The 18,478-nt window shown below is 46.7% G+C and overlaps 1 protein-coding gene across 1 annotated transcript in view; it reads right to left on the bottom strand.

Moving 5' to 3' along the window:
- The window catches only part of LOC110519852 (magnesium transporter protein 1-like), a 45,052-nt gene extending 35,522 nt beyond the window's left edge, over positions 1-9,530 (bottom strand). Inside the window, exons 1-3 of the mRNA XM_036943588.1 lie at positions 9,382-9,530; positions 8,290-8,459; positions 4,157-4,274 (exon numbers count right to left, since the gene is read on the bottom strand). Coding sequence (XP_036799483.1) covers positions 4,157-4,274; positions 8,290-8,459; positions 9,382-9,459 — 366 coding nt within the window. The 5' untranslated portion in view covers positions 9,460-9,530. The remainder of the gene's footprint in view (positions 1-4,156; positions 4,275-8,289; positions 8,460-9,381) is intronic.
- Positions 9,531-18,478: the final 8,948 nt, after the last annotated feature.

Below are 18,478 nucleotides of genomic sequence, written 5' to 3'. Positions count from 1 at the left end.
GGCTGTGCGGCCCCCTAAAGAAATACCACCCCACACCATGACTGACCCACCGCCAAACCGATCATGCTGGAGGATGTTGCAGGCAGCAGAACGTTCTCCACGGCGTCTCCAGACTGTCACGTCTGTCACATGTGCTCAGTGTGAACCTGCTTTTATCTGTGAAGAGCACAGGGCGCCAGTGGCGAATTTGCCAATCTTGGTGTTCTCTGGCAAATGCCAAACGTCCTGCACGGTGTTGGGCTGTAAGCACAACCCCCACCTGTGGACGTCGGGCCCTCATACCACCCTCATGGAGTCTGTTTCTGACCGTTTGAGCAGACACATGCACATTTGTGGCCTGCTGGAGGTCATTTTGCAGGGATCTGGCAGTGCTCCTCTTTGCACAAAGGCGGAGGTAGCGGTCCTGCTGCTGGGTTGTTGCCCTCCTACGGCCTCCTCCACGTCTCCTGATGTACTGGCCTGTCTCCTGGTAGCGCCTCCATGCTCTGGACACTACGCTGACAGACACAGCAAACCTTCTTGCCACAGCTCACATTGATGTGCCATCCTGGATGAGCTGCACTACCTGAGCCACTTGTGTGGGTTGTAGACTCCGTCTCATGCTACCACTAGAGTGAAAGCACCGCCAGCATTCAAAAGTGACCAAAACATCAGTGTTCCCTTAACAGTAACATTTAAGACATTTAAGAACACATAAGTGTTCCCTTTATTTTTTGAGCAGTGTATATAACTACTACTATACTTCAGTCTGGTTTTAGACCCCATCATAGCACTAAGACTGCACTTGTGAAGGTGGTAAATGTCCTTTTAATGGCGCCAGACTGAGGCTCTGCATCTGTCCTCGTGCTCCTAGAACTTAGAACTGCTTTTGATACCATTGATCACCACAATCTTTTGGAGAGATTGGAAACCCAAATTGGTCTACATGGACAAGTTCTGGTCTGGTTGAGATCTTAGCTGTCGGAAAGATATTAGTTTGTCTCTGTGGATGGTTTGTCCTCTGACAAATCAACTGTAAATGTCGGTGTTCCTCAAGGTTCCGTTTTAGGACCACTATTGTTTTCACTATATAATTTTACCTCTTGGGGATGTCATTCGGAAACATAATGTTAACTTTCACTGCTATGCGGACGATACACAGCTGTACATTTCAATGAAACATGGTGAAGCCCCAAATTGCCCTCGCTAGAAGCCTGTGTTTCAGACATAAGGAAGTGGATGGCAACAAATTTAAACTCAGACAAAACAGAGATGCTAGTTCTAGGTCCCAAGAAACAAAGAGATCTTCTGTTGGATCTGACAATTAATCTTGATGGTTGTACAGTCGTCTCAAATAAAACTGTGAAGGACCTCTGCGTTACTCTGGACCCTGATCTCTCTTTTGAAGAACATATCAAGACTGTTTCAAGGACAGCTTTTTTCCATCTACGTAACATTGCAAAAATCTGAAACTTTCAGTCCAAAAACGATGCAGAAAAATTAATCCATGCTTTTGTTACTTCTAGGTTAGACTACTGCAATGCTCTACTTTCCGGCTACCCGGATAAAGCACTAAATAAACTTCAGTTAGTGCTAAACACGGCTGCTAGAATCCTGACTAGAACCAAAAAAATGTATCATATTACTCCAGTGCTAGCCTCCCTACACTGGCTTCCTGTCAAGGCAAGGGCTGATTTCAAGGTTTTACTGCTAACCTACAAAGCATTACATGGGCTTGCTCCTACATATTTCTTTGATTTGGTCCTGCCGTACATACCTACAAGTACGCTACGGTCACAAGACGCAGGCCTCCTAATTGTCCCTAGAATTTTTAAGAAAACAGCTGGAGGCAGGGATTTCTCCTATAGAGCTCAAATTTTACGGAATGGTCTGTCTACCCATGTCAGAGACGCAAACTCTGTCTTTACTGAAGACTCATCTCTTCAGTGGGTCATATGATTGAGTGCAGTCTGGCCCAGGAGTGTGAAGGTGAACGGAAAGGCTCTGGAGCAACGAACCGCCCTTGCTGTCTCTGCCTGGCCGGTTCCCCTCTCTCCACTGTGATTCTCTGCCTTTAACCCTATTACAGGGACTGAGTCACTGGCTTACTGGTGCTCTTCCATGCCGTCCCTAGGAGAGGTGCGTCACTTGAGTGGGTTGAGTCTGGGTTGAGTGGGTTGAGACTGGGTCTGAGTCTTCCTGTCTGGGTTGGCGCCCCCCTTGAGTTGTGCCGTGGCGGAGATCTTTGTGGGCTATACTCGGCCTTGTCTCAGGATGGTAAGTTGGTGGTTGAAGATATCCCTCTAGTGGTGTGGGGGCTGTGCTTTGGCAAAGTGGGTGGGGTTATATCCTGCCTGTTTGGCCCTGCCTGGGGGTTATATCGGATGGGGCCACAGAGTCTCCTGACCCCTCCTGTCTCAACCTCCAGTATTTATGCTGCAGTAGTTTATGTGTCGGGGGGCTAAGGTCAGTCTGTTATATCTGGAGTATTTCTCCTGTCTTATCCGGTGTCCTGTGTGAATTTAAGTATGCTCCCTCTAATTATCTCTTTCTTTCTTTCTCTCTTTCGGAGGACCTGAGCCCTAGGACCATGCCTCAGGACTACCTGGCATGATGACTCCTTGCTGTCCCCAGTCCACCTGGACGTGCTGCTGCTCCAGTTTCAACTGTTCTGCCTGCGGCTATGGAACCCTGGCCTGTTCACCAGACCTGCTACCTGTCCCAGACCTGCTGTTTTCAACTCTCTAGAGGCAGCAGGAGCGGCAGAGATACTCTAAATGATCGGCTATGAAAAGCCAACTGACATTTACTCCTGAGGTGCTGACTTGCTGCACCCTCGACAACTACTGTGATTATTATTATTTGACCATGCTGGTCATCTATGAACTTTGAACATTTTGGCCATGTTCTGTTATAATCTCCACCCGGCACAGCCAGAAGAGGACTGGCCACCCCTCAGAGCCTGGTTCCTCTCTAGGTTTCTTCCTAGGTTCTGGCCTTTCTAGGGAGTTTTTCCTAGCCACCGTGCTTCTACACCTGCATTGCTTGCTGTTTGGGGTTTTAGGCTGGGTTTCTGTACAGCACTTTGAGATATCAGCTGATGTAAGAAGGGCTATATAAATCAATTTGATTTGATTCTAACAGTCAGGGAGACAGGCTGGTTCTAAATGTCAGGGAGACAGGCCGGTTCTAGCAGTCTGGGAGACAGGCCGGTTCTAGCAGTCAGGGAGACAGTCCGGTTCTAGCAGTCAGGGAGACAGGCCGGTTCTAACGGTCAGGGAGACAGGCCGGTTCTAAAAGTCTGGGAGACAGGCCGGTTTTAACAGTCAGGGAGACAGGCCGGTTCTAACGGTCAGGGAGACAGGCCGGTTCTAGCGGTCAGGGAGACAGGCCGGTTCTAACAGTCAGGGAGGCAGGCCGGTTCTAGCAGTCAGGGAGACAGGCTGGTTCTAACGGTCAGGAAGACAGGCCGGTTCTAGCGGTCTGGGAGACAGGCCGGTTCTAACAGTCAGGGAGGCAGGCCGGTTCTAGCAGTCAGCGAGACAGGCCGGTTCTAACAGTCAGGGAGGCAGGCCGGTTCTAGCAGTCAGGGAGACAGGCCGGTTCTAACAGTCTGGGAGACAGGCCGGTTCTAGCAGTCAGGGAGGCAGGCCGGTTCTAACGGTCAGGGAGGCAGGCAGGTTCTAGCAGTCAGGGAGACAGGCCGGTTATAACAGTCAGGGAGACAGGCCGGTTCTAACAGTCAGGGAGGCAGGCCGGTTCTAGCAGTCAGGGAGACAGGCCGGTTCTAACAGTCAGGGAGAGAGGCCGGTTCTAACAGTCAGGGAGACAGGCCGGTTCTAGCAGTCAGGGAGACAGGCCGGTTCTAGCAGTCAGGGAGACAGGCCGGTTCTAGCGGTCAGGGAGACAGGCCGGTTCTAGCAGTCAGGGAGACAGGCCGGTTATAACAGTCAGGGAGACAGGCCGGTTCTAACAGTCAGGGAGACAGGCCGGTTCTAGCAGTCAGGGAGACAGGCCGGTTCTAGCAGTCAGGGAGACAGGCCGGTTCTAGCAGTCAGGGAGACAGGCCGGTTATAACAGTCAGGGAGACAGGCCGGTTATAACAGTCAGGGAGACAGGCCGGTTCTAAATAACATGTGAAGGGTGAAATAAACTAAAAGAGATAGAAGAGTTATACCATCTGAAAGACGTCAGATCCTTCATCAAAGTCGACGGTAGCGAAGAAGACCTTGTTGGTGAAGGCAGTGGAGTAACGCCAGGAATTAGCTAGGATCTGGTACTCCTCGTCAGCCTGTCTGTAGTGGGGGTGGAAACACACAGCATGTCAAATACCTTTCAATATTTCAGATACCAATGATTTAGTGTGTCAAGGACAATGGAACTAATAGAATAGTGCAAGCTGAATAAATCATACCATAAACAAATAATATGACATGTATTTGACCCCAACCATGTGTAAAACTAACATGTGACACCTTACTGGCAGACTAGACACAGTCTCTGTTACTGTTAAGGGAATTTTCATCAATGATGACTAATTATGTATACATTTCAATCAGGACTGAACAATCCGAATACTGTTATGTTACTGTACATGAATGAATTTTCTCTCTTGCTCCCTGTAAAGGATATAATGTAGTCAAGAGTTTAGAACAATGATGGTCTGTTCCTTGGTACAAATGAATGAACTGTCTCCAGATGGCAGGGACGGACTATCTCCAGACTGTCTAGAATGCTTATCTACACTGACTGACCTTGGCTCTAGGCGAGGAGGGAAGGCTTGAGATCTATAGGGCCTTTCTACCAGTGTCAAGAGGAGATAGAACATTTAGAAAACGCTGACGTCATTTTCAGTTTATAACCTGTGGTAAAATGTGCATGAAGGGAGTACTCTCTTGAATTAAAGGCTGTTACTTGACTTTTAAGACCGGGGCTCTGTCCATTCTTATAAAATAAGGGTCTTACAAACCCTTATGCATTGACAGAGTGTTTAATATTGATTGGGAAATAAAACAGAGGAATTCAATTCCTTCAACAGTTACTGACTGGCAGACTAGACACAGTCTCTGTTACTGACTGGCAGACTAGACACAGTCTCTGTTACTGACTGGCAGACTAGACACAGTCTCTGTTACTGACTGGCAGACTAGACACAGTCTCTGTTACTGACTGGCAGACTAGACAGTCTCTGTTACTGACTGGCAGACTAGACACAGTCTCTGTTACTGACTGGCAGACTAGACACAGTCTCTGTTACTGACTGGCAGACTAGACACAGTCTCTGTTACTGACTGGCAGACTAGACACAGTCTCTGTTACTGACTGGCAGACTAGACACAGTCTCTGTTACTGACTGGCAGACTAGACAGTCTCTGTTACTGACTGGCAGACTAGACACAGTCTCTGTTACTGACTGGCAGACTAGACACAGTCTCTGTTACTGACTGGCAGACTAGACACAGTCTCTGTTACTGACTGGCAGACTAGACACAGCCTCTGTTACTGACTGGCAGACTAGACACAGTCTCTGTTACTGACTGGCAGACTAGACACAGTCTCTGTTACTGACTGGCAGACTAGACACAGTCTCTGTTACTGACTGGCAGACTAGACACAGTCTCTGTTACTGACTGGCAGACTAGACACAGTCTCTGTTACTGACTGGCAGACTAGACACAGTCTATGTTATTGAATGGCAGACTAGACGCAGTCTCTGTTACTGACTGGCAGACTAGACACAGTCTCTGTTACTGACTGGCAGACTAGACAGTCTTTTGTTACTGACTGGCAGACTAGACAGTCTCTGTTACTGACTGGCAGACTAGACGCAGTCTCTGTTAATGACTGGCAGACTACACACAGTCTCTGTTACTGACTGGCAGACTAGACACAGTCTCTGTTACTGACAGGCGGACTAGACACAGTCTCTGTTACTGACTGGCAGACTAGACACAGTCTCTGTTACTGACTGGCAGACTAGACACAGTCTCTGTTACTGACTGGCAGACTATACAAAGTCTCTGTTACTGACTGGCAGACTAGACACAGTCTCTGTTACTGACTGGCAGACTAGACACAGTCTCTGTTGCTGACTGGCAGACTAGACACAGTCTCTGTTACTGACTGGCAGACTAGACAGTCTCTGTTACTGACTGGCAGACTACACACAGTCTATGTTACTGACTGGCAGGCTAGACACAGTCTCTGTTACTGACAGGCAGACTAGACACAGTCTCTGTTACTGACTGGCAGACTAGACACAGTCTCTGTTACTGACTGGCAGACTAGACACAGTCTCTGTTACTGACTGGCAGACTAGACACAGTCTCTGTTACTGACTGGCAGACTAGACACAGTCTCTGTTACTGACTGGCAGACTAGACAGTCTCTGTTACTGACTGGCAGACTAGACACTCTGTTACTGACTGGCAGACTAGACACAGTCTCTGTTACTGACTGGCAGACTAGACGCAGTCTCTGTTACTGACTGGCAGACTACACACAGTCTCTGTTACTGACTGGCAGACTAGACACAGTCTCTGTTACTGACTGGCAGACTAGACACAGTCTCTGTTACTGACTGGCAGACTAGACACAGTCTCTGTTACTGACTGGCAGACTAGACACAGTCTCTGTTACTGACTGGCAGACTAGACAGTCTCTGTTACTGACTGGCAGACTAGACACAGTCTCTGTTACTGACTGGCAGACTAGACAGTCTCTGTTACTGACTGGCAGACTAGACACAGTCTCTGTTACTGACTGGCAGACTAGACACAGTCTCTGTTACTGACTGGCAGACTAGACAGTCTCTGTTACTGACTGGCAGACTACACACAGTCTCTGTTACTGACTGGCAGGCTAGACACAGTCTCTGTTACTGACAGGCAGACTAGACACAGTCTCTGTTACTGACTGGCAGACTAGACACAGTCTCTGTTACTGACTGGCAGACTAGACACAGTCTCTGTTACTGACTGGCAGACTAGACACAGTCTCTGTTACTGACTGGCAGACTAGACACAGTCTCTGTTACTGACTGGCAGACTAGACAGTCTCTGTTACTGACTGGCAGACTAGACAGTCTCTGTTACTGACTGGCAGACTAGACACAGTCTCTGTTACTGACTGGCAGACTAGACGCAGTCTCTGTTACTGACTGGCAGACTACACACAGTCTCTGTTACTGACTGGCAGACTAGACACAGTCTCTGTTACTGACTGGCAGACTAGACACAGTCTCTGTTACTGACTGGCAGACTAGACACAGTCTCTGTTACTGACTGGCAGACTAGACACAGTCTCTGTTACTGACTGGCAGACTAGACAGTCTCTGTTACTGACTGGCAGACTAGACACAGTCTCTGTTACTGACTGGCAGACTAGACAGTCTCTGTTACTGACTGGCAGACTAGACACAGTCTCTGTTACTGACTGGCAGACTAGACACAGTCTCTGTTACTGACTGGCAGACTAGACACAGCCTCTGTTACTGACTGGCAGACTAGACACAGTCTCTGTTGCTGACTGGCAGACTAGACACAGTCTCTGTTACTGACTGGCAGACTAGACAGTCTCTGTTACTGACTGGCAGACTAGACACAGTCTCTGTTACTGACTGGCAGACTAGACACAGTCTCTGTTACTGACTGGCAGACTAGACAGTCTCTGTTACTGACTGGCAGACTAGACACAGTCTCTGTTACTGACTGGCAGACTAGACAGTCTCTGTTACTGACTGGCAGACTAGACACAGTCTCTGTTACTGACTGGCAGACTAGACACAGTCTCTGTTACTGACTGGCAGACTAGACTGTCTCTGTTACTGAATGGCAGACTAGACACAGTCTCTGTTACTGACTGGCAGACTAGACAGTCTCTGTGGCTGTTACTTGCAGACAGGTTTGTCTGAATTGAGAAAATAAACACATTTTTTGCTCTATGAAGTACTCTGTCATGTTGTCTATTTGAAGTGTTCTCTCAGTATCCTGACATGCATCACTTTGGGCTGAACACCCACCTGTCTCAATGAGAGAAGACTTGAAATGGACAACATGGCGGTGTACACATTGTAGAATTACTCCATGGAACAAATCATGTATTTATTTTCACAATTAAAACGGACACAGACCTTTTATGACACTCCTGTTTCCACTAAATGAGGACGAAGACAGTATTGCCAAGCTATGGTTGGTCGAAAATCCCCTGCGCTACACCAAACATTACCCACCCGATAACTCCCAAGTAATGGATACCAAAAATCTTTGTTTAAATCTCATTACGTGGTGTCACAATCTGTAGTGAACTTACTTGCAGACACCACACTGTCTCTGTGGCTGCAGGGCGGTGAACATGATGACCACAGAGTAGTTCCTGGGAGGAGCCTTCACAAAGCGACGGAACTTCTCCCCGTTCATACGGATCACAGCTCTTCTCCCTGTCCAGTCCATCAACTGACCTACCTTCTCAGAGAGCAGAGTCTGGAGGGAGAGATAAGAGGTTAGGGTCTTATACCAGCCCAGTTCATCAACTAGCCCCCCCTCTCAGAGAGCAGGGCCTGGAGGGAGAGAGTGGTTAGGGTCTTATACCAGCCCAGTTCATCAACTAGCCCCCCCTCTCAGAGAGCAGGGCCTGGAGGGAGAGAGTGGTTAGGGTCTTTTACCAGCCCAGTTCATCAACTAGCCCCCCCTCTCAGAGAGCAGGGTCTGGAGGGAGAGAGAGGTTAGGGTCTTATACCAGCCCACTTCATCAACTAGCCCCCCTCTCAGAGAGCAGGGTCTGGAGACAGAGAGAGGTTAGGGTCTTATACCAGCCCAGTTCATCAACTAGCCCCCCCTCTCAGAGAGCAGGGTCTGGAGGGAGAGAGAGGTTAGGGTCTTATACCAGCCCACTTCATCAACTAGCCCCCCTCTCAGAGAGCAGGGTCTGGAGACAGAGAGCGGTTAGGGTCTTATACCAGCCCACTTCATCAACTAGCCCCCCTCTCAGAGAGCAGGGTCTGGAGACAGAGAGCGGTTAGGGTCTTATACCAGCCCACTTCATCAACTAGCCCACCCTCACAGAGAGAAAGTCTCTACTTCCTAGCTAGCGCCAAAAGAGGGCGCCTTCCTGACCCGGAAGTGCTAACAGTTTAGTAGATGCGGATTATAGCTGCAGGAAGGTTAACATTTTTCGACCAAATAGAACATAGCCATGTCAATAAGTGATTTGTTAGTTATTACAAGTATCTAGATAGCTATATCTGTAGCATTTCTACGATACAAACTAACTAGGTAACCGGTTCCTGGCTAAAAGTTAATAGCTAGCTAGCTAGACCCATGAGCTAACGTTAGCGATTTAGTAAGTTTACGATGCTTGCAGTGTGATGATTATGTCACCGTGCGCTAAGAATAATATCTATACCTCCTTTTTCTTTTGTCCGGTTGAAGGGACACCATATAAAGTCAACAACAACAACAACACAGTTAGATACATGTTCATTCTATTTCACAGAGGCGCTATCCGTCAGTCGTCTAGCCACGGATTCGCTGTTACATTCCTATTGGTACAATTTCAGCTTCAAGAGCCAATGGCGTGATAGAGGAAGAGGCCGTAGATCCTGGTTGGGCCGCTCTGCTTATTGTCCCCGCCCGGTGGAGGAGGAGCCCCCAGGGATAGTCATCTCGCTGGCTATTTCTTTATGGTCTGGGCGGGATGGGATCATAGACAAACTCAGCAACAACAAAAAAAGAAACGTACTCTCACTGTCAACTGCGTTTATTTTCAGCATACTTAACATGTGTAAATATACAACTGAGACCGAGACATAAACTGAAGTTCCACAGACATGTGACTAGCAGAAAGGGAATAATGTGTACCTGAACAAAGGTGTTTGGGAAACAGTGTTTAAACCCTTTACAATGAAGATCTGTGAAGTTATTTGGATTTTTATGAATTATCTTTGAAAGACAGGGTCCTGAAAAAGGGACATTTCTTTTTTTGCTGAGTTTATAAACCAGATGGGACAGACCAGAGCTAGTTGTTCCCTCTCTCACTTCAGTGTGCCAGACATAGAGCTCACCAGCTTGTAGTCCTAAAATGTAGAAATGAGTTACCTCTGGTTCGTTCAGTCATCCCCATGGGAAAAATGTATTGGGAAAGAATAAACTGAAAATAAGGTCTGAGGTTAATGCTAAAGGTCACTAACATGACCTTTATGAATTATGAAGCCTTGACCAGATACATGTCTCTCCGCCCAATGGGAGTCGTTGTCCACAAAGCAGCACTGACGACACACTACTTCCCGCCTATCCTTTCTTTGGATTGGTGGATATATCTGATTATTGTAATACTTTTTTGAATATTCAATAAGGGTTTTTTACGTCAACCGCCTGAATTCAATGGAGAGAGACGCTACTATGCCACTAGCCTATGTCATGAATATGCATAGCCAACTTTTTTACATTTTTTTTATTTTACCTTTATTTAACTAGGCAAGTCAGTTAAGAACAAATTCTTATTTACAATGACGGCCTACACATCAACCGCCTGAGAACTCTGATATGAAGTGTTTTTTCTCAAATTTGCCAGGATGTCACATGTCCTAGTTACAGTGGGGCAAACAAGTATTTAGTCAGCCACCAATTGTGCAAGTTCTCCCACTTAAAAAGATGAGAGAGGCCTGTAATTTTCATCATAGGTACACTTCAACTATGACAGACAAAATTAGAAGAAAAAAATCCAGGAATTCACATTGTAGGATTTGTAATGAATTTATTTGCAAATTATGGTGGAAAATAAGCTAGGACAGCAGAGTCCCTGTTCATCTTCCACCTGGAGCTAGGACAGCAGAGTCCCTGCCCATCTTCCCCCTGATGCTAGGACATCAGAGACCCTGTCCATCTTCCCCCTGGAGCTAGGACAGCAGAGTCCCTGTTCATCTTCCACCTGGAGCTAGGACAGCAGAGTCCCTGCCCATCTTCCCCCTGATGCTAGGACATCAGAGACCCTGTCCATCTTCCCCCTGGAGCTAGGACAGCAGAGTCCCTGTCCATCTTCCCCCTGGAGCTAGGACATCAGAGTCCCTGCCCATCTTCCCCCTGATGCTAGGACATCAGAGTCCCTGTCCATCTTCCCCCTGGAGCTAGGACATCAGAGTCCCTGTCCTTCTTCCCCCTGGAGCTAGGACATCAGAGTCCCTGTCCATCTTCCCCCTGGAGCTAGGACATCAGAGTCCCTGCCCATCTTCCCCCTGGAGCTAGGACAGCAGAGTCCCTGCCCATCTTCCCCCTGAAGCTAGGACATCAGAGTCTCTGCCCATCTTCCCCCTGGAGCTAGGACATCAGAGTTCCTGTCCATCTTCCCCCTGGAGCTAGGACATCAGAGTCCCTGTCCATCTTCCCCCTGGAGCTAGGACATCAGAGTCCCTGTCCATCTTCCCCCTGAAACTATGACAGCAGAGTCCCTGTCCATATTCCCCCTGAAGCTAGGACATCAGAGTCCCTGTCCATCTTCCCCCTGAAGCTAGGACATCAGAGTCCCTGTCCATCTTCCCCCTGATGCTAGGACAGCAGAGTCCCTGCCCATCTTCCCCCTGATGCTAGGACATCAGAGTCCCTGCCCATCTTCCCCCTGGAACTAGGACAGCAGAGTCCCTGCCCATCTTCCCCCTGGAGCTAGGACATCAGAGTCCCTGTCCATCTTCCCCCTGAAACTATGACAGCAGAGTCCCTGTCCATATTCCCCCTGAAGCTAGGACATCAGAGTCCCTGTCCATCTTCCCCCTGAAGCTAGGACATCAGAGTCCCTGTCCATCTTCCCCCTGATGCTAGGACAGCAGAGTCCCTGCCCATCTTCCCCCTGATGCTAGGACATCAGAGTCCCTGCCCATCTTCCCCCTGGAACTAGGACAGCAGAGTCCCTGCCCATCTTCCGAAAATGTCTGAAACCCTACTTAACCAGCACTTGACCCCACACCCCCCTTCTAGCTCTGACTCTACTGACAGCAACGTTATTGACTGTGATATGTGCTTGTCCCACCTAGCTATCTGCAGATGAATGTACTGACTGTAAGTCGTTCTGGATAAGACCATCTACTAAATGACTAAAATGTAAATGAAAACGCCTCTTATTTATCCACCATCTTTGATAAGGAGTCATTGGATGTATGAAGTAAGATTTGAGGTGTATTCAATACGAGTAAACTTTCTAAACATTTCAAATAGTTCACTCTGAACCATTTAAAACAAAGAGTTTTATATCAATTTACATCACATGTCCAGTTCTTCTGGATCAGTGTCACTTTGAAAGTATCAATTCTTTAACATCAGAATTTGGTGTTGGCATTGGTCTGTCATTGTGTTATAAATGGAGCCATATTTGTTTATAAAGAGAGGACAATCTAGATGAGTTATACCCATTGTAGCAATTTTCCTATTTTTACACATTCACAGAGACTTTCCTTGAAGGTGGAGCTATAACAGCCAACGCTCTTTATTTCACTTCCTGTTCTATTCTCACTTCCTGTTCAACACGTCGTGTCAAACTCATTCCATGGAGGGCCGAGTGTCGGTGGGTTTTCGCTCTTCCCTTGTACTTGATGGACGAATTAAGGTCACTAATTAGTAAGGAACTCCCCTCACCTGGTTGTCTAGGTCTTAGTGAGGAACTCCCCTCACCTGGTCGTCTAGGTCTCAGTAAGGAACTCCCCTCACCTGGTCGTCTAGGTCTCAGTAAGGAACTCCCCTCACCTGGTCGTCTAGGTCTCAGTAAGGAACTCCCCTCACCTGGTTGTCTAGGTCTCAGTAAGGAACTCCCCTCACCTGGTCGTCTAGGTCTCAGTAAGGAACTCCCCTCACCTGGTCGTCTAGGTCTCAGTAAGGAACTCCCCTCACCTGGTTGTCTAGGTCTTAATTGAAGGAAAAAAATAAAAACCTGTAGACACTAGGCCCTCCATGGAATGAGTTTAATACCCCTGCTCTACTCTGTGACTTCCCAGTTCTTGTGTGACTTGATGTCTAATACACAATAATTGGTCATGTTGTTCAGTGTGATGGTAATGAGGCAATACTGTGAGATAACTGTTGTGTAGAACCATACAGAGTACTTAGTGCTATGTATATTTATATAGCTTTTTGTATATGACTTAATTACCTTGTACCCCTGCACATTACTCAGTACTGGTACCCCATAGAGCCGTTATCATTACTCAGTACTGGTACCCCATAGAGCCGTTATCATTACTCAGTACTGGTACCCCATAGAGCCGTTATCATTACTCAGTACTGGTACCCCATAGAGCCGTTATCATTACTCAGTACTGGTACCCCATAGAGCCGTTATCATTACTCAGTACTGGTACCCCATAGAGCCGTTATCATTACTCAGTACTGGTACCCCATAGAGCCGTTATCATTACTCAGTACTGGTACCCCATAGAGCCGTTGTCATTACTCAGTAATGGTACCCCAAAGAGCCGTTATCATTACTCAGTACTGGTACCCCATAGAGCCGTTATCATTACTCAGTACTGGTACCCCATAGAGCCGTTATCATTACTCAGTACTGGTACCCCATAGAGCCGTTATCATTACTCAGTACTGGTACCCCATAGAGCCGTTATCAATACTCAGTACTGGTACCCCATAGAGCCGTTATCATTACTCAGTAATGGTACCCCATAGAGCCGTTATCATTACTCAGTACTGGTACCCCATAGAGCCGTTATCATTACTCAGTACTGGTACCCCATTGAGCCGTTATCATTACTCAGTACTGGTACCCCATAGAGCCGTTATCATTACTCAGTACTGGTACCCCATAGTGCCGTTATCATTACTCAGTACTGGTACCCCATAGAGCCGTTATCATTACTCAGTACTGGTACCCCATTGAGCCGTTATCATTACTCAGTACTGGTACCCCATAGAGCCGTTATCATTACTCAGTACTGGTACCCCATAGAGCCGTTATCATTACTCAGTACTGGTACCCCATAGAGCCGTTATCATTACTCAGTACTGGTACCCCATAGAGCCGTTATCATTACTCAGTACTGGTACCCCATAGAGCCGTTATCATTACTCAGTACTGGTACCCCATAGAGCCGTTATCATTACTCAGTACTGGTACCCCATAGAGCCGTTATCATTACTCAGTACTGGTACCCCATAGAGCCGTTATCATTACTCAGTACTGGTACCCCATAGAGCCGTTATCATTACTCAGTACTGGTACCCCATAGAGCCGTTATCATTACTCAGTACTGGTACCCCATAGAGCCGTTATCATTACTCAGTACTGGTACCCCATAGAGCCGTTATCATTACTCAGTACTGGTACCCCATAGAGCCGTTATCATTACTCAGTACTGGTACCCCATAGAGCCGTTATCATTACTCAGTACTGGTACCCCATAGAGCCGTTATCATTACTCAGTACTGGTACCCCATAGAGCCGTTATCATTACTCAGTACTGGTACCCCATAGTGCCGTTATCATTACTCAGTACTGGTACCCCATAGAGCCGTTATCATTACTCAGTACTGGTACCCCATAGAGCCGTTATCATTACTCAGTACTGGTACCCCATAGAGCCGTTATCATTACTCAGTACTGGTACCCCATAGAGCCGTTATCATTACTCAGTACTGGTACCCCATAGAGCCGTTATCATTACTCAGTACTGGTACCCCATAGAGCCGTTATCATTACTCAGTACTGGTACCCCATAGAGCCGTTATCATTACTCAGTACTGGTACCCCATAGAGCCGTTATCATTACTCAGTACTGGTACCCCATAGAGCCGTTATCATTACTCAGTACTGGTACCCCATAGAGCCGTTATCATTACTCAGTACTGGTACCCCATAGAGCCGTTATCATTACTCAGTACTGGTACCCCATAGAGCCGTTATCATTACTCAGTACTGGTACCCCATAGAGCCGTTATCATTACTCAGTACTGGTACCCCATAGAGCCGTTATCATTACTCAGTACTGGTACCCCATAGAGCCGTTATCATTACTCAGTACTGGTACCCCATAGAGCCGTTATCATTACTCAGTACTGGTACCCCATAGAGCCGTTATCATTACTCAGTACTGGTACCCCATAGAGCCGTTATCATTACTCAGTACTGGTACCCCATAGAGCCGTTATCATTACTCAGTACTGGTACCCCATAGAGCCGTTATCATTACTCAGTACTGGTACCCCATAGAGCCGTTATCATTACTCAGTACTGGTACCCCATAGAGCCGTTATCATTACTCAGTACTGGTACCCCATAGAGCCGTTATCATTACTCAGTACTGGTACCCCATAGAGCCGTTATCATTACTCAGTAATGGTACCCCATAGAGCCGTTATCATTACTCAGTACTGGTACCCCATAGAGCCGTTATCATTACTCAGTACTGGTACCCCATAGAGCCGTTATCATTACTCAGTACTGGTACCCCATAGAGCCGTTATCATTACTCAGTACTGGTACCCCATAGAGCCGTTATCATTACTCAGTACTGGTACCCCATAGAGCCGTTATCATTACTCAGTACTGGTACCCCATAGAGCCGTTATCATTACTCAGTACTGGTACCCCATAGAGCCGTTATCATTACTCAGTACTGGTACCCCATAGAGCCGTTATCATTACTCAGTACTGGTACCCCATAGAGCCGTTATCATTACTCAGTACTGGTACCCCATAGAGCCGTTATCATTACTCAGTACTGGTACCCCATAGAGCCGTTATCATTACTCAGTACTGGTACCCCATAGAGCCGTTATCATTACTCAGTAATGGTACCCCATAGAGCCGTTATCATTACTCAGTACTGGTACCCCATAGAGCCGTTATCATTACTCAGTACTGGTACCCCATAGAGCCGTTATCATTACTCAGTACTGGTACCCCATAGAGCCGTTATCATTACTCAGTACTGGTACCCCATAGAGCCGTTATCATTACTCAGTACTGGTACCCCATAGAGCCGTTATCATTACTCAGTACTGGTACCCCATAGAGCCGTTATCATTACTCAGTACTGGTACCCCATAGAGCCGTTATCATTACTCAGTACTGGTACCCCATAGAGCCGTTATCATTACTCAGTACTGGTACCCCATAGAGCCGTTATCATTACTCAGTACTGGTACCCCATAGAGCCGTTATCATTACTCAGTACTGGTACCCCATAGAGCCGTTATCATTACTCAGTACTGGTACCCCATAGAGCCGTTATACTAAAATATATATATATATTCTGAGTTAACATAATAAAAATATAATAAAGAACACATTAAGAGCCAGATATGGATTACACAATGATTGAAGAGTTCACATCCCAAATGAGTCCATTGCCCAGAGGGACAATTTTCCCACTTTGTTGTGGCAAAGTCTAATGACAATTTACATTAAGGTCCATGTCTGTGGGTTATGTTTTGGTATGATAACCACCTATAGGAGGGAGCTCAATGTGGTTATCACTGGCATAACTTCCTATAGGTGGGAGCTCAATGTGGTTATCACTGGCATAACCACCTATAGGACGGAGCTCAATGTGGTTATCACTGGCATAACCTTCTATAGGAGGAGGCTCAATGTGGTTATCACTGGCATAACCACCTATAGGAGGAGGCTCAATGTGGTTATCACTGGCATAACTTCCTATAGGACGGAGCTCAATGTGGTTATCACTGGCATAACCTTCTATAGGAGGAGGCTCAATGTGGTTATCACTGGCATAACCACCTATAGGAGGAGGCTCAATGTGGTTATCACTGGCATAACCTTCTATAGGAGGAGGCTCAATGTGGTTATCACTGGCATAACCACCTATAGGAGGGAGCTCAATGTGGTTATCACTGGCATAACCTTCTATAGGAGGGAGCTCAATGTGGTTATCACTGGCATAACTTCCTATAGGAGGGAGCTCAATGTGGTTATCACTGGCATAACCACCTATAGGAGGGAGCTCAATGTGGTTATCACTGGCATAACCACCTATAGGAGGGAGCTCAATGTGGTTATCACTGGCATAACCACCTATAGGAGGGAGCTCAATGTGGTTATCACTGGCATAACCACCTATAGGACGGAGCTCAATGTGGTTATCACTGGCATAACTTCCTATAGGAGGGAGCTCAATGTGGTTATCACTGGCATAACCACCTATAGGACGGAGCTCAATGTGGTTATCACTGGCATAACCACCTATAGGAGGGACCTCAATGTGGTTATCACTGGCATAACTTCCTATAGGAGGGAGCTCAATGTGGTTATCACTGGCATAACCACCTATAGGACGGAGCTCAATGTGGTTATCACTGGCATAACCACCTATAGGACGGAGCTCAATGTGGTTATCACTGGCATAACCACCTATAGGAGGGAGCTCAATGTGGTTATCACTGGCATAACCACCTATAGGAGGAAGCTCAATGTGGTTATCACTGGCATAACCACCTATAGGAGGGAGCTCAATGTGGTTATCACTGGCATAACCACCTATAGGAGGGAGCTCAATGTGGTTATCACTGGCATAACCACCTATAGGAGGGAGCTCAATGTGGTTATCACTGGCATAACCACCTATAGGAGGAAGCTCAATGTGGTTATCACTGGCATAACCACCTATAGGAGGAAGCTCAATGTGGTTATCACTGGCATAACCACCTATAGGAGGGAGCTCAATGTGGTTATCACTGGCATAACTTCCTATAGGACGGAGCTCAATGTGGTTATCACTGGCATAACCACCTATAGGACGGAGCTCAATGTGGTTATCACTGGCATAACCACCTATAGGAGGGAGCTCAATGTGGTTATCACTGGCATAACTTCCTATAGGAGGGAGCTCAATGTGGTTATCACTGGCATAACTTCCTATAGGAGGGAGCTCAATGTGGTTATCACTGGCATTGGTAATATTGACCAACAGGGTTGAGGATATGTAATGTAATTTTGTATTATCAGGAACAATCTTTGCATAATAAGGTACTTGATATGTTATTAACCTGATGTATGAAATAATGTATACAATAATTGGCATGTTAATGACATCTCCATGGGTCCACCTTGGGGGGTCAAAGGTCATACCTGCAAGCTCTGAGATGTGCTTTATTATCACAGCGTACCCTAGTTGATAACTACACCAACCTTGCCACAGAACAAGGAGACCCATTGGAAAAGATTCACAGAGTCATCATAGATTTAATGTCAAATCAGACACAACAGCCTATTTTCAAGTTGGCCGCCATTCATTTCAATGTGGAGGAACTTAATTGATTTTTCAGGGCATAAATTAACTTAAGGATTGGACCCTTTTCAAATTTCCTCCTAAAATGACATACCCAAATCGAACTGCCTGTATCTCAGGACCTGAAGCAAGGATATACATATTCTTGGTACCATTTGAAAGGAAACACTTTGCACTTTGTGGAAATGTGAAATGAATGTAGGAGAATATAACACATTAGATCTGGTAAAAGACATTACAAAGAAAAAACATGCATAT

The sequence above is a fragment of the Oncorhynchus mykiss genome, chromosome 14 (assembly GCF_013265735.2).
Source record: "Oncorhynchus mykiss isolate Arlee chromosome 14, USDA_OmykA_1.1, whole genome shotgun sequence".
Taxonomy (NCBI): domain Eukaryota; kingdom Metazoa; phylum Chordata; class Actinopteri; order Salmoniformes; family Salmonidae; genus Oncorhynchus; species Oncorhynchus mykiss.
Note: the sequence above shows the minus strand (reverse complement) of the source record. Positions and strands in the feature narration are given on the sequence as shown.